At 35.4% G+C, this 24,307-nt stretch overlaps 1 protein-coding gene across 1 annotated transcript in view; it reads right to left on the bottom strand.

Moving 5' to 3' along the window:
* MAP3K1 (mitogen-activated protein kinase kinase kinase 1) overlaps positions 1–24,307 on the bottom strand; it is a 79,999-nt gene that overhangs the window by 5,742 nt on the left and 49,950 nt on the right. The window contains exons 4-19 of the mRNA XM_017548689.2: positions 22,547–22,747; positions 22,035–22,151; positions 21,512–21,660; positions 16,429–16,550; positions 15,749–15,830; positions 15,458–15,641; positions 13,218–13,496; positions 9,635–9,756; positions 7,927–8,018; positions 7,462–7,651; positions 5,884–7,165; positions 5,063–5,215; positions 3,959–4,121; positions 2,728–2,859; positions 1,322–1,464; positions 497–628 (exon numbers count right to left, since the gene is read on the bottom strand). Of these exons, the coding sequence (XP_017404178.1) occupies positions 497–628; positions 1,322–1,464; positions 2,728–2,859; positions 3,959–4,121; positions 5,063–5,215; positions 5,884–7,165; positions 7,462–7,651; positions 7,927–8,018; positions 9,635–9,756; positions 13,218–13,496; positions 15,458–15,641; positions 15,749–15,830; positions 16,429–16,550; positions 21,512–21,660; positions 22,035–22,151; positions 22,547–22,747 (3,543 nt within the window). The remainder of the gene's footprint in view (positions 1–496; positions 629–1,321; positions 1,465–2,727; positions 2,860–3,958; positions 4,122–5,062; positions 5,216–5,883; positions 7,166–7,461; positions 7,652–7,926; positions 8,019–9,634; positions 9,757–13,217; positions 13,497–15,457; positions 15,642–15,748; positions 15,831–16,428; positions 16,551–21,511; positions 21,661–22,034; positions 22,152–22,546; positions 22,748–24,307) is intronic.

Below are 24,307 nucleotides of genomic sequence, written 5' to 3'. Positions count from 1 at the left end.
TTATGTCATGATAAACCCCTTTTAAGTTGATGATATCATAAGTTGAAAATGCAGTTAATACACCTAACCTACCAAACATTATAGCTTAGTCTGGCCTACTTCGAATGTGCTTATAATACCTCCATTAGCCTACTGTTGAGCAAAATCACCTAACAGCACAGTACACTATAGAGTATTGGTTGTTTACTCTTGTGATTGTGTGGCTGACTGGGAGCTGTGGCTCACTGCCACTGCCTGGCATCATCAGAGTATATCATACTACATATTGCTAGCTCAGAAAAAAATCAAAATTCAACGTATGGTTTTTACTGAATTTGTATTGCTTTCACACCATCTTAAAATAAAAAAGTTGTATATCAAACCCTCTGAATAAATATACAGACTATTTATTTACCTTCATGCTAGATTGTTAGGGAGAACCCATCAGAATTTGCCTCCTGCCAAATTCTGCTGTACTCCTTTTAGCACAAAGAAGTAATTTTTATCTCACAATTACCTTAAATATCAAAGCAAGATGATTGGAGTGTTTTTCTGCATTCCATGGTGGTTTTGCACAAGCCATTTCTATAATAGCACAGCCAACACTCCATACATCACAGCTCCTTCCATACTGTTGACCTCTTAGTACCTAAAATAAATCAGAGTTAATTTGGAAATATGACTCATTTGAAAAAGAGAAGGCCATTTTGTAGTTATAGATTATACTTTTTTCACTTTAGGGAAAAAAAACTGATACAAACAGCAATTATGTGGATTTCCTAATATCTAATTTATTTCATCAATGAGCTTAATTTTCCAGGTAGCACAAAACTGTTTTGGAGAATTGGAGATTCTGAAGCAGAGTCAAGTCAAAGAATTTTGCTCTTAGCAAATGATAGGGCAAGAAGACAATAAATCGTTACTGCATATGAATACAACAATTAGAAGAGCAACACTTAAACTTCTTCCACTACTGACAGGACCTGCCTCTCTTATGTGCTCACCTCCTTTGAGAATAGAGAGACAGCATTTTTAAAAAGTTCTGTTATGTGCACTTTGAGTTTACTACAAAACAACTGCTATAAATTACCCCAAAATTCTTTATTAGGAACAGCCCGTAAGCAAATCTATTAAAAGCTATTTTTTGAATTTTGTCAAGACAAAGAAAGGTCAGGAGTAAGGGTCTGAAATCAAAGACATTATTATCAAAACCATATTTTAAGGGTCATGGACTTCTAATTGGCAACTATATACTGGATACTACTGCAAGATAATTTAGTATAATGCTGTCACACAGAACTCCAAAATACTTTTTTTCATCATACTCAAAGCTGCTTCTCACCTCAGGTGCCATAAATGCAATTGTCCCCAGTAACTGTCCCTGAAACTCTCCTGCACCAGTTCCTTTTGATGCCAACCTGGCTGCAGCTCCAAAATCTGCAATTCTTAGTCTCTGACCAGTGCTGTCAATTAGTAAATTGGCACCTGTCAACAAACACAACAAATGACCTTGTATGTTAAAAACAAAAGAACACATTAAAAATACAGTAAAATACTAATGAAATAGGACAATAACGAAAGAAAGAAGTGAACTACATGTCAGAGGTTCAGATAGTTATTTTCTTTTCCTTTCACTTCATTCTTGCTAAAGGTACACAGCTCTCTCTACTGTAAGTAAAATCTAACGCCTCAAAGGGAAAGTCTGAAAAACAAGTATTAAAGCACAAGGAGATCAAAAAAGAGATTTAGTGAAACTTTAAAGAATAAGTGTTGAAAACCTTTAATATGGTTTCCAACAAAATCTTTCTCCAAAATTTACATTTTAGCCTAATTTACATTTGAAGACAGTTTTGTTGAAACATACTGATCTAGACCAATTCAAAGCATATGTGCCGAACTCATAATTACAGCTTAATAAAAAAAAGTTGTAAAATTACTTCAATACATTATGTCAAATACTAGCTAAAAAAATTGATGACAGAAAACCAAATTTCCTTGAGAAAAATAAACTGAAGCCAGGCACAGTGGCTTGCGCCTGTAATCTCAGCACTATGGGAGGCTGAGGCGAGAGGACTGCTTGAGCCCAGGAGTTCCAGATCAGTCTGGAGGCAACATGGCAAAACCCCATCTCTATAAAAAATATAAAAAATTAGCCAGGCATGGTGGTACACACCAACAGTCCTAGCTACTCGGGAGGCTGAGGTGGGACGATCACATGAGCCCAGGAAGCAAAGGTTGCAGTGAGCCAGGTTTGCCACACTACACTCCATCCTGAGCAACAGAGACCCTGTCTCAAAAAAAAAGAAAAGAAAAAGAAAGGGAACTACAAAAGATTTGAAGGAATTTTTCTTAAAAGAAGTTTATGATATCCCAATATCATAAACGTCCATTTTTTCTTTTTTTGAGACGGAGTCTTGCTCTGTCACCCAGGCTGGAGTGCAGTGGTATGATCTCAGCTCACTACAACCTCTGCCTTCTGGGTTGAAGCCACTGTCCTGCCTCAGCCTCCCAAATAGCCAGGAATACAGGCATGCACCACCTCACCCTGTTAATTTTTGTATTTTCAGTAGGGACGGGGTTTCACCATGTTGGCCAGGCTGGTCTTGAACTCCTGACCTCAAGTAATCTGCCTGCCTTGGCCTACCCAATTACTGGAATTACAGGTGTGAGCCACTTCGCCTGGCCCAAAATTTTAAAGTTACATTAATTTTTTTATTGTCACTAGATAATAATGAAAAGAATTCCTACCTTTGACATCTCTGTGAATGATTTGGTTTTCATGGAGATATGAAAGGCCACGAAGTAATTGTTCAGTATAGTTAATAACTACTGATTCTTTGAAGGCTCCATATTTACTCAGCAAATGAGCCACAGATCCCCCTATAAGACAATAGAAATAATTATAATAAACTTAAGCCAGAATTGGAAGTATTTATTACACTTTTGTCTCTAAAGTTTTCACTGCATGAATTCACATTTGCATCTGAAATAGAAGAACAACACTTCAAAACTAACATATTCCTGTATCATCTCAAAGACCTATTAATTAGGTGACATTTTCATGGAATCCTCAGGGAACTAGTTTACTGAAGGGTCAAGACTTCAGAAAGATGTAAAAGTTAACAATTTTGTACGAAACTATTTTTGAAATGTACAATTCACTTCTCTGTTTTCTCAAAATATACAAAGCTACTTTAATAATGACTGAAGTATACAATGTTAACATGATTTAGCAGACAGAGAATGCTAAATGGAGGAGGAACAGAAGAGTTAGGCTTCATATCCTACCATCTACTAGCTCTGACCTGAACATGTCACAAATCTAGCCTCTTTTCAAAGTGTTTATAAGTCAACCTATCTGCCGAAGTGTAAATCTTTATGAAGACCAACAACAGATAACGTACTTAAGAACTGATTGGTAAATTAGAAACACACTCTTAAAATACACACCCAAATTTAAGAAGTTAAACCAAACAATCTGCTCAGCACATCAGGTCATTCACTTTATTGTATATATTTTATAATACAAAATAAAACTCAGTCTTCATTTATTTCAGCAGATGACAAGGTTCAATTTTATGTTTCCATGCCAGTTTACTTGTAATAAGCTTTCAAGTTATATGTTAATTTTGTTTTTATATTATGTTAAAACACTTCCTCATCTGTCCAGTTTATCATGGCCACCTGGAAGTATACAGATCTTATACATATCAGGTATTTAAAAAAAAATGCTACACAATCATTTAAAAACACACTGGAAAAATTTAAAAGGTAGAGGTAGTTAATATTTCATTTATATTAAATGAAAGACAAAACAAAGTATTTGTGGTTCATAAAATATATTAGGGGTGATTTGTCTTTAGAAACCAACCCAAACTATTTGATAAAAATAAATGTTAACTAAACCAGCTTTTCCTAAATTTAATTGGAGAAAGTTAAATCCATGTACTAATATTTGTAATTTAAAACATTAACATACCTGCCATCCATTCGATGAAGAGATTGTAATTGCTCTTCTCACACGTGGCTCCCAACATCCTAATAATGTTTGGGTGATTCAGATGGCTCATCATTCTTATCTCTTCTCTTAATGCTTCTACCACTTCTTCTTGCTCAGAAGATGTATTTCTGATGTACGTCACCTGTATCAAATAAACATGTTCAAAGTTTTGCATATTTTCACTAGCAATCTGATCTAAAATGAACAAATGCAAACTAGTATATATATTAGATGGCATTTATGCTCATGGATGCAGCGTACTTAAAAAAAAAAAAGTCAAACTCTTTTAAAAATTAAGAATCTAGCTTAAGCAGCAGTGAACATCAGAAAAATGATAAAAATGCTGGGATACAGTCAATATTCCAGTAGTCTCAGAGTAAAAATGAGAAAAGCTCAAATATGGAAGAATCAACATGATTTAAAAATGAAAGGTAGGATAAGTATGCTCATTATAAAAAGTAAACCAATGAAACCCCAAGATGGCACTCCACCAGTACAGAGCTGAAAGAAGTACCTGAAAACCACACCTCTAATACCTACAAAAAGCAAAACCAAAAAACATTTGTAAGGCCATCTTGATATTATAGTCTTACAATAATCATACTTCAACTTTTATTTATTTTTTTTGAGACGGAGTCTTGCTCTGTTGCTGAGGCTAGAGTACAGTGGTGCAATCTTGGACCAATGCAACCTCTACCTCTCAGGTTCAAGTGATTCTCCTGCCTCAGCCTTCTGAGTAGCTGTGACTACAGATGCCCACCACCATGCCTGGCCAATTTTTGTATTTTTAGTAGAGGCAGGGTTTCACCATGTTGGCCAGACTGGTCCTGAACTCCTGACCTCAAATGATGCAACCACCTTCGGCCTCCCAAAGTGCTGGCATGAGAGGCGTGAGCCACTGCGCCCGGCCTCAACTTTTAATAACAGAATTCATGATGTTTCTGGTACTTTGGAAACATCTACTTTGAAATTCAAGTTTCTCAAACTTTAAAGAACTAAAGTACACACACGTGGACATATTTTTTGTTTTTATTGAACATGCTTCCTTTCATGATTTCATTTATATGCTCACTAGATATTTACCTGTTTAACGGCCATTAAAGTTCCAGTTCCCACATCTTGAGCCTGATAACAAGAAGAAAATGCTCCAAGGCCTATCTGCTGACCTTTCAGCCATTCAGTGTCTTCTCTATATGGTTGTTTTGCTTTGGTATGTCCTGGTAGAGTCTCTGGTGTCTACATATTAAATGAAAGCAATCTTTTTACTGTTAAAGGAGTAAGATTTTGTGAAATTAGTCTGGCAAGATATTATTCTTGTTCAGTTTGGCCTCCCAAACCACCTATAATTGTGACCTCTGAATGGAAAGCACTGGTGACCAATGTCAAATGCAAAAATGATCACCATTATAGAATTAACCGGAAATGCCTTTTATATAGGCAAGAAATATTGCTAAACAGTACAAATGCTATTGTTGTATAATTAACAATTTTATGTGGAAAAACCTGCTTGCAATGATTAACTCATGTTAGAAGCAACGTTTCTGAATTAGATTTTAGCATGGTCTAGGGAAACTCTCTTTTTGAGAGTTTCTTGTTCTGTCATTTAGGCTGGAGTACAGCGGTGTAATTACAGCTCACTGCAGCCTCAAATTCCCAAGTTCAAGTGACCCGCCCACCTCAGCCTCCTGAGTAGCTGGGACAACAGGCGTGCACTATCATGCCTGGCTAATTTTTAAAGCAATTTTTTGTAGATATGGGGTCTTGCTTTGTCACCCAGGCTGGTCTCAAACTCCTGTGCTCAAGCAATCCTTCCACCTCAGCCTCCCAAAGTGCTGGAATTACAGGTGTGAGTCACTGCCCAGCCCCAAGTAAGGTTTCCAACCTCTTAAAGAATCTATACTTACATCCTGTTGAATAATGATGATATCTTCTCCATTTTCAACCTGCAGCTGAGGAACTATGGGGAGGGCATCCTGAGACGCTGACATTGCCATGGCAATTGCTAAAGCTTCTTCTTCTTCAGCTTCCATCTTTTCTTTGCACTTTTGATTATGATTCACATCATCTTTGTAGGTATCATCATTTTCAGCCTTTTCAGGAGAGAGGACAGCAACTTCTGACTTAAAAGTTACTGTTGTATCACTTGAAGGCATAGATGCTTCAAGAAGGTCCTCAATACTGGAGTTGAGCTCTGTATTGACATCTAATCTGCATTTCTCCTCTACTGGGGTGAACACTGTCTCGTCACTGGGTATAACAGCATTACTACTATTGCTGCTACAGCCAAAGCTGTCATCACATTTGGAACTACTGTTCAGATCAAGTGTCATGCTATTTTTTGAGGGATCTCCCTGTTTACTTGTATTACCTGGGATAGGTCGAGATGGCTTTGGCCTGTGTATGTTACTGGAGGGCAAGGGTCTTGACTGAGTAAAGACTGGGGAAAGTTTATCTGAGTCTTTGTTTTCAGGACAGTTTCTCTGGAATTGTAGAGAAAACTTGCGCTGTGTTTGAGGAGATGAAGAAGGTATTTTGCAGGGAACGAATCCCTGAAGTCTATGCTTACAGACATCTGTTGCAGTGCCAGCTGGTACAGATGGGGCTGAAGAAGAAGGGGTTGACAAGGCTGGGAACATTAATTGGGAATGATGAGATAAAGGAGAGGAGTTCAAACACTGACTGTGGGGTCTGCCTTTTGTTTGAACCATTGGCTTTGGTTGCTCTGTTGTTGTTGAACTAGGAGGTCCTACTGAAATGCTGGCCAGTCTGTCAGAAATGTTCTCTGAACTGGCACTCAATTTTGTTGCACATAATCCTTTTCCAGTTTTGTTTAAATGGATTGTGCATTCAGGAGAACTGTTCTCTGTGGTTTCTGGATAGTTGTTGGGGACAGATGCCTGCAAAAAGCCATCCTGTTGACTATCCAAAGTGTCTTCTACGCCCAACTGGATGGCTTCAGCAATTTCCACCTCATCTGCAATAGCCATCAAACGGCGACGCATCCTGGTGAAGTGAGTGGAACTGGAAACACTCAGCATTTCTAACAGTTTTGAAAACACATGGGGTACTGCAGTGACCATTCTTGCAGCACTCAAGTAGATCCTTCTGGAAAGTTTACCAACCATTGAGTGGGAATTATCAATGGACTGTAAAGCAAAGGTTAAGAGGGACAGCAGCTTCTTATACCTGAAAGAAAAAAATTCATTACCATGTAAGTTCTGATTACTGAAAAGTACTTAAAAAATGGTAGTAATTTACAGGGTGTATACTTCAAAAACCGTTTCAGCATAAAGTATCTATAAATTTTAAATTAAACACCTTAGACTTCAGGGTTTCATATGTCAACCAAATATTAAGGTATCAGCAACCTACTTATGCTCTGTAGTTTCTGAGTCTTTCATAAATCTAAAATGTGTCATTCTTAAGGAGGATGTAGGAAGGGTAGGAAGATACAAGTAATACATTTTCAGAAGAAAAATTACCTGATTTCAACAGGCTCAGCTTGTGAAACATCAGTACTGACAATATGAGGATAAAATTCAGCAGGAAATTCCAACAACAGTCTATCTATAAGACAAAGGCGGCCAAGGAGTTCTTGCCAGTTGTTTGATTCAGTTTGGTTTCCAAGAATACAATTTAAGACATAATCAACACCACCAATACCAATGGATCCTACAAAAAGGAGAGTAAAAATAAATGATTAAAAAATAGTGATATTAAAATCTAAAACAAGACATAAATGGTATAAAGCCAACAAAAATATTCTAAACTATTTTAAAGAATTTCTGTCTCAGATTAATTCACATATCTAACTGTAACAAAATGAATCAATTTATAAAATTACTTCAAAATCCTGTAACTGCTTCATGAGAGATTATGAGATTAGATAAAGCTCCTCAGGAACATGATAAAATGAGTTCTATTTATTTTAAGTGAAAAGTTATTACCAGCTTTTAGTATTTCTCTACCAACTGCCAACTCTCCTGCTTGGCCTTTGCACAACTCCAACAGTGTTGATATGGACAGCTGACTTGTGCGGCTAAAAGCAAAAGAAAAACAATATCAATCCTGGATCTTGGATAAAATACTACTCACTATTAGAGGAGTAATGCAGTGCCTTGTGAAAAAGTGGAGAAATAATGTTTTCAGAAGTGTTTACTTTTCCACCACTGAAATCACATTAACAGTGTCACCATAAATAGTAATATTCATTCATTAGGTCTAATTTCATAAATTTAACATACATCTATGTTAAGCACAGAATCTTCAACAATGGATCTAAGTATTGATTTAAATACCAAATCAGATAAAAGTCTTATCATATTTTGTTTAAAAAAGAAAAGAAAAAGGACCCTGACATTTTGATTTCTGAACTTTCACTAAGAATCTCTTGAATTAAAAACAAAATCTTTCCATCCAAAAATCCTACATTCCCTTATATAGCCAGAATGAGGTTCTGAATATTATAAAATCTCTCTACAGTATTTCTGATGTTCAGTCATTCAGGTGACCAGGTAAACAACCAAACTTTAGAAATTCAGAAAGTGAGCAGCACAACAAACACCATGAGATCACTGAATTCTCAGAAAAATACCTATTCTAATATTGAAAACTGTCATTTTCCTATGCACTTTGCAAACTGCTTGATAATTTGCCCATTTAAAAAAATAATTACAATGTTTTCCCTAAGCGAAAAGAAAACATCCAACATTTTCAATCTATAGAGAAAACAGAGGCAAAAGACAGACTTCATTAGATGAGAAATTAGCTAAATGTAGGCACCTAATTTTTGAGATCCCGTGCAAACTAAGTCATTATGACTTGAAGAGGAAGAGAAAGGTACTGAGAGAACTCAAAATGGGTGAAATGGAAGAGACAACATAAGGGAGATTCAGTACTTCTTGCTAGCCAAGATCTGCTGGGTTAGAAAAAAAACAGGAACTACCAAACAACTGTTCATGGGAGCTGTGATTATTAAATGAAAAGTGATCTTTTCCTCCTATTTTATGGAAGGGAAAAATAAAAGAGAACCATTGGTCTAAAAAAAGCATGGCTTGCACTCATTTTTACTGTCACTGTATCTCACTTCTCTACTTCATATTTTTCTTTCCAGTTAGGGTTATTCTTGATTCCTGACAATTTTCAAGGATATTGCAGGAATATAAAAAAAAATCTAAAAATTTTTTGACAAAAACCGTCATAATTTAGAATAAAATTCCATTACACTGAAAATAATGAGATGCGTATGTTAATTTTTATCCTGATATTAAGGCATATGTAGCTGTAATGATCTTACTGGTTCCTATCCTGTGTAACCCGTACTCAAAAATGAGATTATACCTTATGAATATAAATGTCAACTATCGTTCTTATCAACTGGACTTGAGATTATGAATGTTATTTAAGAGAATAAATCACAATACAATAATGTGGAGATCCATGCAGTTTGTCTGCCTGGCTTCTACTTGCTGGCAGTTCTTTTCCCCAGTCCTTAAGAGCTTTAAGTGCTGCATTTTCATTTTTAAATCTTGGATTAAAATACAATGTTCAAAGACTCATTTAATAAAATGTATCAGACATTCACTAGGTGTGAGGCTTGCTGCAAGGCACTTTTAAGACAAGGTGGTTTGAAGTGGTTCATCAACAAAACCTTACCTATTGGCATCTGCACATTTGACTAGGATGGTGTCTACAACTGGCCGGAGGAGTCTCTGAAGTTTGATTCTTTCTGCTAAACTGTGGCAAGGAGTATATACCAGCATGGCTCTCAATGTTTTCTGAGGAAAAAAATCTGAAGGTCAGTTTATGTACACTTAAAAGGCACCAGAGATAATGGCCTAATTTGAGACAATTTGAGGGACAAAGTAAGTGAAGATAGGAATGAATTATAACCCATAGAATAAGAATTCCATGCATCTGTAATTATACAAACAACTAACTAAATAAATGAATGGGGTAGGAAGGAATTTTCTGAACTCTTTTCTCTGCAATTTTTAAAAGTCTGAATTCACTTCAAGATGAAAAGTTACAAAATTATTTTTAAAAAGAAAATGAGAACAGGAGCCAACCTGAAAGAGCTCCAATGGTCAAGGCTGGAATAATTAGAGCAACAACACAATGATGGTAGTACTGGGTTGCAACCCACAGAACAAAATGAATACCCAGAAGCCTACGCTGATGTAAATTAAAAATTGAATAGTACATAAACAGAGAAGCTCTTCTTTACAGCATAATTTCAATTAATTAATGTAGAAGGAATGAGGAAAATAGAAAATCACCATTAGAACACCATTTTTAATGGTGTAGTAATAAATGCAGTAGGTAAGATCCACAAATGCTTTTAAAATCAGTGGACAGAATTTTGACGTGAAATAGGATATCTGCATAATCTCAAAGTATCTCTCACAAGATATTTATGAATACTAACTTTACAGCAGGGAAACTTGGTAGACATTCCCTTAACTGACAGCATCACCAATAATAAAAAGCCATGGACATATGTACCCACTGATCTGAGGCACCAAGAAGGGCCTACCACCTCTGTGGCATTCTTGTGATAAATATGTATCTTCCACCTAATCATGAGAAAACATCAGATAAACCCAAATTGAGGGATATTCTGCAAAGTAACTGGCCAGTACACTTCGAAAGTATCTGTTAAGGTCATGAAAAACTAGGACAGTCTGAGGAACTGTCATGGATGAGAAGACATTAAGGGGACATGCTTACTAAATGCAATGTGGGATCCTGGATTGGATCCTGGAACAGAAAAAAGACAACAGCAGAAAAACTGGTGGAATCTGAATAAAGTCTACAGTTTAGTTATAAAGGGCACTGGTTGGGCAATTGGAGAAATTTGAGTATAACCTTTATAGTACAAAACAGTATTATGATTAATGTTAATCACAGTTTTCCATTGTGCTGACTATATATAGAAAAATATATGGAAGAATGTATTTGGTTTTGAGAAACACATGTTTACATGTTTAAGTATTCGAGGAGAAAGTGTCATGATGCCTGTAAAATACTCTCAAATGGTTCAGAAAAAAAAAATTACATATGGAGAGTTAGGGAGAGGAAAAACAAAGAGAATGGAAGGAGATATAGGTGAGAAGAAAGGGAAAGGGTGAACTTTAACAGCAGGAGCCATTTGTGTCTCCATGGAGCCTGGTATCTTTCATGTGGTCCTTGCACTCTAGGAACTCATAAGCTAGTTGGGAAACAGTCTGAACTTAAGAAGAAATAACCATGATAGTAAGGCAGTTATGGTGTATACAAAAAGAGTAACATGGCAAAGGCTTTGCAGAAAAGGAACTGACAAAAAAAGGATTATATTTAGTCAAGTATGCCTGAAGGTTTGTGTTGGAAAATAGTAAGAGGCAAAATGTTGGGCCAATTGCTCTTTATTCTATAGTATGTTGGTCCCTCCAGACACTACATGAAAATAACTCTGGGAAACAATGCATTTTACCTTTTGATCTTTTAGGTTCACAATGTACACTAGCTTACTGAAGGATGCTAGAAGCCTTTCAGTCAACAGACCTAGTTATCCTGTGTCACCCAGTGTTTACCAATCTTAAGTGAACACAGGATTCTTTCTTCAGGGAACTTTTCAAACCCTGCCAAACTTCCACAGAATATGCTTTAGGAATGCAGCTGAAGAAACAGAAACCTCTAACGGTTTTTAAAGGAGTTGAGGGATAATCAAACTTGTGTTTAAGAAATAATAACTATTACATAATATTCAATGTTCTTGCAATGCGAAAGGCATATGGTTCAAAGTCTCTACATAATCTCATTTCAAATCTAAGAGGTATTTTCCTTATTTTATGGGTGAGAAAAATGAAGTTTATTTAAGAGAGGTTAAGTAACCTTTGTAAAGTCACTGTGCTAGCAAAAAAGAGAATCATAATTTGAATCAAGGTCTGTCTCTACAATCTTGATCATGTGTTCGGATTGCCTAGGCTAGTCCCACTTTAACCTGCACATTATGCAAGCATTGTAGTTGAAATGATAAATTATGAGATCACTCAATTGTGACTCCAAACCCATGTTCATAACTGTCATACTGTATTCTCTCTCAAGAAGATTCATTAGGCCCAACTGTTAGAGGATGGATTAGAAAAAGACTGAGGGAGGAAACTTACAGACTAATGACTTTTAAAAACAGACTAGATAAGAATTATTTTAAAGTAGTGGTTCTGAATTGGGGGCAGTCTGGACCCCTGGACATATCTGGCAATGCCTGGAGGCATTCTTGGCTGTCATGACTGGGGCATAAATGTGTGGGGGTGGGTTTGCTCTTGGTGATCTAATGGGTAGTGGCCAGGGATGCTGCCACAGTACACATAGGACAACGTCCCTGGCTCTCCCCCGACCCTTCAACACGTAATTATCTAACAAATGTTAATAGTACTGAGGTTGAGAAGCCCTATTCTAAAGAGACATACACTCAGAAAGGAGAAAAGTCCAATTAGTCTCCTAAATTACCTCCTTGTCACTCTAGCCCAACCATGAAAGAACTTTTAACAGGTTAAACTGGAAAAGCAACTCACAGAACCCTTTTCAAAGAAAAGGTTTTGAATCTCTACACAACAATGTTTATTAAAAATCAAGCAAAATGTTTATTAAAAACAAATCTTCCTGAATATTTGATAATTTTTTTTTAACAATCAGAATAACGTTGATGACTTTGCCATCCCCAAAAGCATTTTTAATTTGGTCATATACAAGGTATCTGCTCAGAAAACTGTAAAGATATGAACAGCAAGACATTAAAACAGTCTTTACAAATCAGCAAGCTGGTCCAACTCGCTTTATTTGTTGTTGTTCTGCTTTGTTTTAGGCTTTTAGCAGCCTGAAGTCATGGTTTTGTTTCTGTTTCTAGTGATAAGCGGAAAAGGAGGATGAGGAAGGAGCTTTACTGGTCCAACCAGAAACAGAAAGTAAGAAACCATGACTGTATTCTCTCCCTCGGATACCCCTTCAAAGTCTTTAAAACATTAAAACTAAAAAAGCGAAACAGTACACTGGAAACCCTGAATATAATGAAATCAGCAACATTCAAATAAAAAGAATAAAAGAAAAACTGTAATTTCCTGGGATTATGGAACAAAAATAAAATCTGGATTTCCCAAAAGTAGGTAAAGTAGCTTTACTGTATCTTAAAAACACTATCTACTAACCATCAAAAAACCCCAAACCCATAATGATATGATTATGGAGTAAAGCTACTTACTAAAGCAGCAACGTACACTTTGTAGACAGGGTCGGCACAGACCATTGACAGAACGCTGCAGCATGCCTCCACCACATCTCCTGAGATACTGGTCTGGGAAGACCCACTGGTGGCTCCCCCGCTCGGGCTGCTTCCACTGCTGCCCCCAGAGTTTCCAGTGCTCTCCCCATTTGCCAACAGCAGGGCCCCACTGACATCATGGGAAAGACGCCTGAGGGCCATCTCTCTCACATTCCAGTTTCTAGAAAATAAGCAGCCAACGAGTTCCATTCCAAACACCTGTATCAAACACACACAGTGAATTCAATGTAAAGAAAAGCTTATGCATGCAGTTTTGAGTTAAGCATCATTTTGGATTACTACATAAAAACTGGACATTTCTTAAATCTTTACCATACTACACAATTTCAAATATGTCCAGCCACTTAAACATCATAAGGAAGAATTTTATACTCAAGTTTAACTGGTAATTATCCAAAGTCTTTAATACTTATTAGTTCAGGTAAAATTAATAAAAAATTCCATCAAGTCATTAGATGGTTATACATACATTCTGTGCCTATATTATCCCCCATGCTTACCAAAACCCCAAAAAACTGTGAAAATCTCAACTCCATATTCATATTAAAGTATTTAAAGAGAAAAATTGGAGCAAGATTAAGAAAAAAAAAATCAAGAAAGGTATCGGGAGAAGGTTTCAAGAGATACAGAGTATTTCCCTTACAGACAACAGCAATAAGCAAAAAGCATTTAATTGGTTTTTGTCTGTACAAAAAGGTTTAAAAAGCTAGACAAAACAGGTAGGACTGTAATGAATGATGTGAACAATCAAACAACTGAAGAAAAAAATGCTTGTGTTAGAGTAAGCAAAGTATAATGGTAGACCTAGAATTGTGGTATATACTGTTACAGTTGTCAACAACATGCCACAGAATCCCTACAATAAGGAAAGGGTGAATGGTCTTGACATTATGGGCCAAAGCTAAAAGTAAGCTTAATACACAAGATAATTTATCATGTGAAAAATGTCTAAATATTAAAAGTGAACAAACACAATTTTTGGAAAAACAGATCATGACATACTTATTTACATGTGTTTTGTTATAAAGGGATATTATGGGAGAATGAACCAACTAGAATATAGTGAGTTTCTGGTACTGTTGAGTAGTGTACCACTACCTGGGTTTTAATTCTGTCTTACCTAATATGCTTAATAAAAAGCTAAGAACATAGAGCCTAGTCCAATCTAAAGCTTACGCAAAACAAACTAGACCATATCCTTGAAAGAATGGCATCTAATAGCTCAGAATCAACTTCAGAGTTCTTTTTGATGGGTCATAAATGGGCAGGTGAGGGCCTATTAACAGTTCACTAAATTTCATTAATGAACTAGATACAAGAATATGTGTTTAATATTTTTGCAGATTTTATTAGATTCATAAATGGGTTGCTAATATGCTAAGAGAATTCCAAAGCTGCAGGACTGTACTGGTCACAAAAGAAAAAGGAAACAAATCCTAACGATATATAAGCTCAATGTGTTAATGCATCTGTTCTCAAATTTATTTGTATTCAATGGAATTTAACAGATTATTGAAAATAATTATGTTACTTCATTATTGTCTACTAGAGAGACCTGTCTGGTTTTAGATCCCACATTTAAAAAATAATAGACTGAGCATTCCACAACCAAGAATATCATTACAAACCAGCTGACAAAAAAGCCCTACTTACTGAGGACCAGTCAAAAGAGATGGTAAAGGAACGGAAACTATTCTCACAAATAAAAATGATAAACTCAAGGTAAACACCACTTTTTGTCTTATTCATCTGCTCAGCAATTATTTATAACATTATGATATGGAAAGGAGTAATTGATTTTAAATGGTAGCAAATAAATATAAAAATTCTTGGCAGGAATGGGGATTAAACATTGGGAAAAGTTAGCATTGAAGGGTTCTGGTTTCTATTCTTCTATCCTTGAATAACCCTGTATGTCTGTTAGTTCAGGAAGAGATGTTTCTAGATAAGTGAAGTGAAACCATAAAGACGTTTTGAAGTTGAAGCTGTACAATAACCAGTATAGTATTAATATTAAAAGTAACATTAAAATTTCCAACGGAATAGGGGTCATGACAGGAGCAAGCAAAAGTATTAAATTATAAACAACTGAGGGAAGGGGACAAACACATTAACTGATCTACAAATATTTCTTTGAGAAACGAAAAATAACTACTTACCTGAATCCATGGCTCAGCTAAATCTTTGTAAGCAGGAGGGATTTGCTGAGTTCCATAATGAGTAAGGTTAAAATTGCTCTCTTGATTCCTTCTCTGTGATCCAGCCAAAGGCTGCTGCTGTATAGTTTGCTGCTGTGCAGCTCTGAGGGAAGATGGGGAATCCACAGGACTTGACAACTCATGGCTAAAATGAAAAATAACAAAACTTGCTTTAAAAAAATTAACAGACTTAAACCACACTTCGAGAATTTAAAAAAAATTAAACACATCTCATTATTTCAAAATTATTACCTGTAGAAATCATGAGATCTCCACTTAGATCTACAAAGGGGACATATTAAAGGTTCTCTATTTCTTCTACACTCTTCTGCCCCTGAAAAATTACATAAACAAAATCTTACAAAAAACATAAATGCTTAACATTATTCATATGTCATAATTATTTATAATAATTACGATAGGATTTATATAGAAGGAACCTCAAAAATAATCTGATTATTTATCTGAAAGCAAGTAAACACAGCAGGTTAAATCATTTTGATATGCAAATGTTATTTTATTTGTTCTGATAACACACTCTGTTTACTATTTTTCAAAACGTTCTCCCCTATTTGATTGCCAGGTAACGTCCTTCCAAACCTTACTGTGATGCTAGCCTTTCTGTAATGCCTGCCCAGGTCTTCTTTCATCTCCTTCCCTTCATGTATACCTTCCAGATTGAAACTGTTTCTAATTCTGTGTACTTCTCCCATTATCACAGATATCATACTTTACTGCATGTCTTTGCTCACACAGCCCATCTCCTAAAGATCCTACATTCCCATCTGTGGAAAACTTTTCACATACTTAGATATACTTTTTAAAAATTCTCTCACCAATCTCCCCTCAAGCAATGTTACAATCTTAAATAACACAGTTAGCTCAGAGAGCAACTGTGTTGAGTAAACACAGGAAGCAAAAGAGCCACATACAAATTGACATGCAGTGATGGTGCAGCTTGTTCCTGCAGCCGTCTTCACACACTGTAAGACTTTCTTCATCGAGCATGCCCAATAAACAAATAGGACACATCTGTTCCTCTTCATCCTTTATGCTACAGAAAAGGGGAAGAAAAAGTATTAGGCATAAAAGAATATAAAGCAGAATATGCTAAAAACACTCTCTACTTGTTTAGAATATAAATAATTAGAAATTCTTGTTTAAGAGCATCTTATATAACTAAGAGATATTTATGCTATTAATATACACTAATTTAAAATCAGATCAACACACAAGTATTTATAGATTGTAGGTGTGAGTTACTTTCTTTGTTATGAAAACAATTCAATACACAGACTGCAATCTTAGAACATTTGTATCCCCCAAATTCTGCTATTCTACCTTTTAAATAAACAAATAGGTTTGATTATGTACAAAAATATACTACATGGTACCAATTTCAAAATTAAGTACTGGAGGACCTTCGACTCATCTATTCCACATCCTAAATTTAAATGCCTATTTCAGAAATTTCTGGTGGCAGTATGAACTGGTCCAACTTTCCTAGAAATGAATCTAGAAACATGTTACATTTTGTACACAATCTTTCACCTAGACTTCCAGGAATGTATCATAAGAAAACAGAAATACAGAGAGATGTACGTATGAAAATGTCCATCGCAGTACTATTTAGAATAATGAAAAAAATCAAAACAACCAAATGAATAGCAAAAAGAGGTTTAACAAATTATGGCAAACCCAAGCACCTGTTAGCATTTCTTAAAATACTACATGTATATATTCATGACCTTAAAATCCTATTTTCTAGGATGCTATCCTTATGTATTTTAAGTATGTAAACCAAAATTGCAAGTGTACTTAATGTATATTAATTAAGGCAATGGCTAAATAAATTATGGTGTATCAAAAATCTTATACAGCCATGAAAAGAAAAAAGTATGTGATTTGGTAATGACTTGGAAAAATATGCTAGATATATAAACTAAAAATAAAACAAAACTGCACACCAGAACATATGGCATGACTTTGTATTTGTTTAAAAACAGTAAGAAAGTTGCGAGAAAAACGGATGGGGTAATTTGTGTGCATGTGTTTGTCTGCCAAAGTATGGACTGTACAAAGAAGAGTTTCATTCCTTGATTTATATAATTTTTAAAAGTTGTATTAAATAGTTAACAATAGTTATTTTGTGTGCAGCCAGGCTAGAAAAAGAGGGCTTCAGTTTTCTATTTCACAAATGTTTTTGTTTAAATCTTCATGATTTGAGAAATGGCTGTTAAAATCAATAACTGTATTTCCATTACAATATAAAGACAAGGCTCTGGGATGTTAAATATGTTTCCTCAAATCATGATATCAGTTTGTGGCAGATCTATCATTATACTTTTATCCAACAAGAATATGCCATAACTTACAACGTCTATAAATTCCAGAGTCCGTTAAGCTAGGCTTGCCCCTAATTTTTCCATTAGAAGTAATGGCAAAAACTACAATTACTTTTCCCTGAAAAACAGATCTGAGTAACTGGCAGCAAAATAACAGTTCCCCAAATGCACAAAAAGCTTTCCAAAAAGCTAATCAAGCAAGTCAGCAAAGTCATAATGCATGATTCCTGAGATGAAGGCACATTTACTAGCCTCTCCCTCCTGATGTACCTGCCTCACCTCTTTTCCTAATTATGGAGCTACTTAGGATGGGGAAAAACTGTCAGAATATGCATGCAGTAGTAACAAAAATTAACAGAAGCATTACAGAAATGATATAAACAACAATCTATAATACAAATATTCATGGCAAAAATAATCCAAGGTCGACTAACTCTTCCAATAATTACACCAAAGTTAACTTATTCATAAAAGGAAAATAAAGTTTCAGAATTTAGTCAAATTATAAGTGCAACTTATTATTTTTCTTTTTGTAACTGGCTTATTTTGCTTAGCATAATGTCCTAATGGTTCATCCACACTGTATCATATTTACTTTCTTTGTAAAGCTGAGTAATATTTCACCATGTGTATATACCACTTTGTTTACCCATTCACCTGCTAATGGACACTTGTGTTGCTTCCACCACATAATTTTTAATGTCGTCATAATTTTCTACTGACCAGATAGATCCTGTTTTAAGTATCCATTAATGTTGGACATCTGAGCTATTTCCATATTTTTACACTTTAAGAAACCACTACAAACATCTTTATTCTTTTTTTTTTTGACATTTCAGATTTTTTTTTTTTTTGCTCTGTCGCCCAGGCTGGAGTGCAGTAGCGCGACCTCAGCTCACTGCAGCCTCTGCCTCCTCAGTTCCAGCAATTCTCCTGCCTCAGCCTCCTGGGTATCTAGGATGACAGGTACATGCCACCACACCCAGCTAATTTTTGTATTTTTAGTAAAGACTGTGTTTCACCATGTTGGCCAGGCTGGTCTGGAACTCCTGATCTCAGGTGATCCACCCGGTCTGGCCTCCCAAAGTGCTGAAATTACAGGCATGAGCCACCGTGCCCAGTCTCAGGCATTTTTTTTTTTAGCACAGTTTCTTTTTTTTTCTGAAGTAAAATCACATGAGTATAGAGCAGGGAGTAACATAAGGAAAACAAATCAGCTTGTGGACTGCTTGTGTAAATACAGTTTTACTGGAACACAGCCATATCTATTCATTTATATATTGTCTATGGCTATTTTCAGGCTATAAGGGCAGAGCTGAGTAGTTTCAACAGAGACCCAATGGCCCACAAAAGTTTTAAAAAAGTTACCTATAATAACACCTCCTATTAATAACATTAAAGTTTTTATTCTTTCCAATTTTTACATACCTGTAATACCTTTTCTATGTAAAACTGGGTTCCTGCATAATATATTATGACCTAGATTTGGTTTCACTTATCAACATCTTCCCAGACTATTCAATGTTCTCCAAAAACATAATTTTAATGCCCAGATGACATTCATAACATGGACATACTCTAATTTAATCATTCACTTGCTGTTGGATACTTAAATTGTTTCTAATTTTTCACCACAATACTATAAGAAAGTTACATATGTAAGGCTTGTGCATTTCTCAAATTAAACTTAAGAAGAACATTTACTGGATCAATAAATGTAAATATTTTTAAAAGGCATATTACTTTTTTCTTCAAAAGGCTATACTGCTTTATATACAATCAAGCACATTCTTACAATAACTGAGTTACATCATTTAAAAAGTCTCCATTATTTTGGTAAATAAAAATTGGTATCTTTTTTTAAAAACAAGCCTTTGGTTAATAGGTTGACTGAACAGTTTTCATGTTTGTTAGCCCTTAAACTTCTTTTTTGGTGAATATTCTCTGCCTTCCATTTTCAATTTGTTTACCCTAATTGTTTTATTATTATTTCTGGCATACCATTTAAAATTGTATGTAATCAGTTCTCCAGATAAATTTCCTCTGTATTTTCTTTTTACTGATTATAGATATAAAAATATGTGGTTATAATGAAACAAAAATCTACCTAACTATATAGTACAATCTCAGTAATCAAGACAACTTTTGTGGTTCCCCCAGGGACATGCAAATCAAAATAAAATTTTTTTTAAACCTCAGAGAGAAACTTTTTAACTTTGGCTACTGAGTTTTAAACACTTGTTATTTTTCTCCACAATAAAAAGTTACAGAATTGTCACTCAAAAGGAAAAAGGGGCTGGGTGTGGTGGCTCACACTTGTAATCCCAGCACTTTTGGAGGCTGAGGTGGGAGGAATGCTTGGGGCTAGGAGATCCAGACCAGTCTGGGCAACACAGCAAGACTCTGCCTCTACAAAAAATAAAACAAATTTGGTGGGTGTGGTGGTGCCTGCAGTCTTGGTTCTTGGGAGGTTGAAGCAGGATCGCTTACACCCAGGAGTTCAAGGTTACAGTGAGCTATGATCACACCACTATACTCCAGCCTGGGCGACAGAGCAAGGTCCTGTTTCTTAAAATAAAAAAAAATTAAAAAAAAAAAAAGGAGAACAGCTCTAGAATAAGTTTGGGTCAGGAGGCTGGAGAAATAAGGCTCATTTTTTTCATTTTATTTAGAAGAGCTAAGAGGTAAGAAAAAGATACCTAAGTTAATGTCTTTCTTCAAATAAGCTGCATAATCTCTTGGCTTCACTTATCATTGTGTCACTGAACTATGTAAACTAGAAAATCTTCAATGTCCCGAAACTCATAAAACTCTGATTCTAAAATTAATTTATTTAATCAAAATTAAGAAAATTCACACATTTACTTTTTCCACAGATGAAGAAAACCTCTCTTCCCTTCAATGGACCCTTGTTACAACCCCATCACTCTTCCATTTTGAATTTTGAGGTAGTTACAATACTTAACAGATTGATAGGAAGACGACAGGATTTAACCACTTTGACCAGTGCTTCTCAAAATGGGCACTTGGGGAATAATACAGGAAGTGCCCTGGTAAGAGGAGCAGTACTCCTTTATGAAGTAATTTTTAAAAATCTAATTTTTATGCTAAAACCAATAAAGGAATATATAGAAAGAAGATTCACATTAATACTGTAGTTTTTAGCACAAAATGTCTATATACATGCACACACTCTCACATGACCTTTAACAAAATACACACACACACACAGTTTTTAAGAGACAGGGTCTTGCTCTGTCATCCAGGCTGGAGTACAGTGGTGTGATCACAGCTCACTGGGGCCCTGAACTCCTGGGCTCAAGTGATTCTCCTGTCTTGGCCTCTCGAGTAGCTGGGACTACAGGTGTCACCACACCCAGCTAATTATTTTAATTCTGTAGAGATGGGATATCCTTATGTTGCCCAGGCTGGTCTTCAGCTCCTGGGCTCAATCGATCTTTCTGCCTCAGTCTCCCAAGGTGCTGGGACAATAGGCATGAGCCACCATGCCCAGAGAACTTTTAATATCTTCACCTTTGACTTTAACTTGAAAGCCAAGATTCAATAATTAAATCATTTTAGAGCAACTTAACAAGTAGATATAAAAAATTACCACTAAACTTAAAAGTAACACTGGATTAATGGTTTGAAATCCTTTGAAAGTACTAACCTGTTTTCTGAACTAGATGTAGAAGTACTAGATGATGACAATGTATGAGAATTTGACATGCGTGAAACAAACTTCTGGATGGTGTTACGAGATGGAGCTTTGATCCTTGAGCTACGCCTACTGTGATATTTCTGGAACAAACTCTCAACCTAACATTGGAAAAAGACAGTAACAATGATATTTGTGCAATAGTCATACATATGAAAAGTTCTAGAGGCTGAATTATTTATCTTTTATTTGTATATTTTTTTCATAAAGAGCTTCAAAAATAAGAACATATTATAATTCACTAAGGACAACATTTTTACAGCAGGTTAGTTTTATTGATTTTTTTTTTTCAATCTAGAAGAAAAAGTTTAGTAAATATCTCATATGAGAACTATTTATAAGCATCAACTAATTTTTACATACCTTCACATCTTTAAAATGGTCACTGCCTAAATTTAATGCTGAAGGAGAAATTTTAAGAATATATCGTAAGGATATGCTGACAATTTTACTCTAAGCATTTATTAAAAACTACCTCAAAATTCTTCAAAGTTTTTCTCCATAACATTGGGTCTGAAGGTTCTAGCTGAAACACCCGGAGCATCACAAATAGCAGATGAATACAGAATGTTCCACGCCCACAGCTGCAGTTCTGAAGAGTTAAAAAAAAAACCAACAGGTTAATAAGTCTGTGCTTCATTAGAACTTCTAAATTTATCACTTTTACAGTATTTCCAACTTTTAAAAGTTTATACTAATTCATATTCTTCATTATCTTTGTATGTAAGAAAAATCTACAGCTATCTTCTCCATGATTTAATCTTTCATTTTCATTGAACTTATTAAACAGATCAAATTTCAATTCTATAGTATATTAAGACAGTCAAAACCTCATAAACATATTAAAGAAAAACATTAGTCTAAAATACATTTTAAGTTTACTTTTCTTTACTAAAGGGAATTCATCTAAATTTAAGAATATTATATAAATTTGAAATAGTACCATATACTACTAATAACGACATACAAAATAGAGATGAATCCTACCTGAGGTCCAATAAACACCCGGTATTTATTGTCTGGGCTGTCTCCTCCAATCAGGAAAGAGTTGGGCCCTATCTGCTGCAGTAAGTACAATCTGGCCCGCATCACTTTGTTAACACGGCGATTTGTCTCCTCAGGGCTGTACGGTGAGAAGCCATCTGGTGAAGGGGCTCTTCGGGGTGGTGTGATTCTGCCACTCTGAAACTTCACAACATTTTTCTTTTATTAGGTATGTTTCTTATTTCTTAATTAAGAAACTATTATCCAAAGAAGGTCATATGAGACAGTTATGTGGCAGATTATATTCTGAAAAAAATGCCATATTTAAAACATTATGGAATAAAGGCTAAATGATTTTGTCTGACATAGTCATCTCAAGTAAACTTTTAAAATCTCGATCATCCCCATAAATGATGATAAATATCTGGTTGACAGAGATAACCATGTGATAATTTTATAAATTATTCTATAAACATGTGAGTTCTTTGAAACATCTTATGTAACCAAAACAAAAAGCATAAAAAGTATACATCATAAGCAAGCAGAATGCTGTGTCTAGTAGTAAAAATTAAACATCCAACTTCCTGGCATCTATTTAAGGCTTTATTAATCTTCCATAACTGGTAATTTACAAACACTGCCACAGAATGTCTCCCAGGGTACACTCTGCCTCTTCCTCAACGAAAACAAATTAGTGGAAGCCGACAAAAACTCTCCTATGGTGAGGGTAATATGTAACACTCTCACTATACTAATTTTCCTAGAACTTGGTCGTTCCATCAATTACCAGTGGAAATTCCAGGTTTTTTGGATCCCTAATAAAATAGTTAAAGGTAATAAATGTTGGTAAGACCACAAAGCAATTAGAATTCTCATATAGTGCTGGCAAGAATGTAAAATGTGCAGCTGCTTTGGAAAACAGTATAGCAGTTCCTCAAAATGTTACACAAATTATCTATATTACCCAGCAATTCCATTCCTAGGTATAAACTCCAGAGAAATGAGAACTTACGTCCACATAAAAACCTGTACACAAATGTTCATAGTAGCATTCTTCATAATAGCCAAAAAGTAGAAGCAGCTCAAATGTCCATCAACTGACAAACAGACAAAATGTGGTATATCCATACAATATTGTTCTGCAATTAAAAATGGAGTACTAACACATGCTATAGCATGGATGAACCTTGAAAATATGGTACTAAGCAAAAGAAGCCAGTCATAAAAGATCACCTATTAAATGATACCATTTATATGAAATGTCCAGTATAGGCAAGTGATATATATAGAGAAAACAGATTAGTGGTTCCTTAGGGTTGGGAGAGACTATTGTTAAAGGAAAAACTTCAGACAAAATAAATTGAACAGAGTTTATTTGGGCAAAAAATAATTCATGAACCAAGTGGTACTCAAAACGACAAGAAGTTCAGAGATCTCTGATCTAGCACCTTGAATAGTCAGCTTTTACAGGCCAAACACAAAGCAAAGCAAAGCAACGCAAAGCAATCGGCTGACTGGCTACAGCAGGTGTTTGCCTTATTTGGGCATGATGTTATAAGTCCCTAGTTATACAACAGATAGGCTGGCTGTTTGTGATTGGCTAAAGCAGGTGGGCTGTTTGTGATTGGCTAAAGCTTGGTTTCAGTTCCAGGTGTAGAAGCAATCCCAGGCTAATGGCCTCCTACCTATTTTGCTTTAATACTGCTAATAGGTCTGGAATTTCTTGTTGGGGTAATAAAGATGTTTAAAAACTGACTGTAATAA

Source organism: Cebus imitator, unplaced genomic scaffold (assembly GCF_001604975.1).
Source record: "Cebus imitator isolate Cc_AM_T3 unplaced genomic scaffold, Cebus_imitator-1.0 Scaffold213, whole genome shotgun sequence".
NCBI classification, from domain to species: domain Eukaryota; kingdom Metazoa; phylum Chordata; class Mammalia; order Primates; family Cebidae; genus Cebus; species Cebus imitator.
The sequence above is the reverse complement of the archived record's forward strand: the minus strand, read 5'-3'. Positions and strand labels throughout refer to the sequence as shown.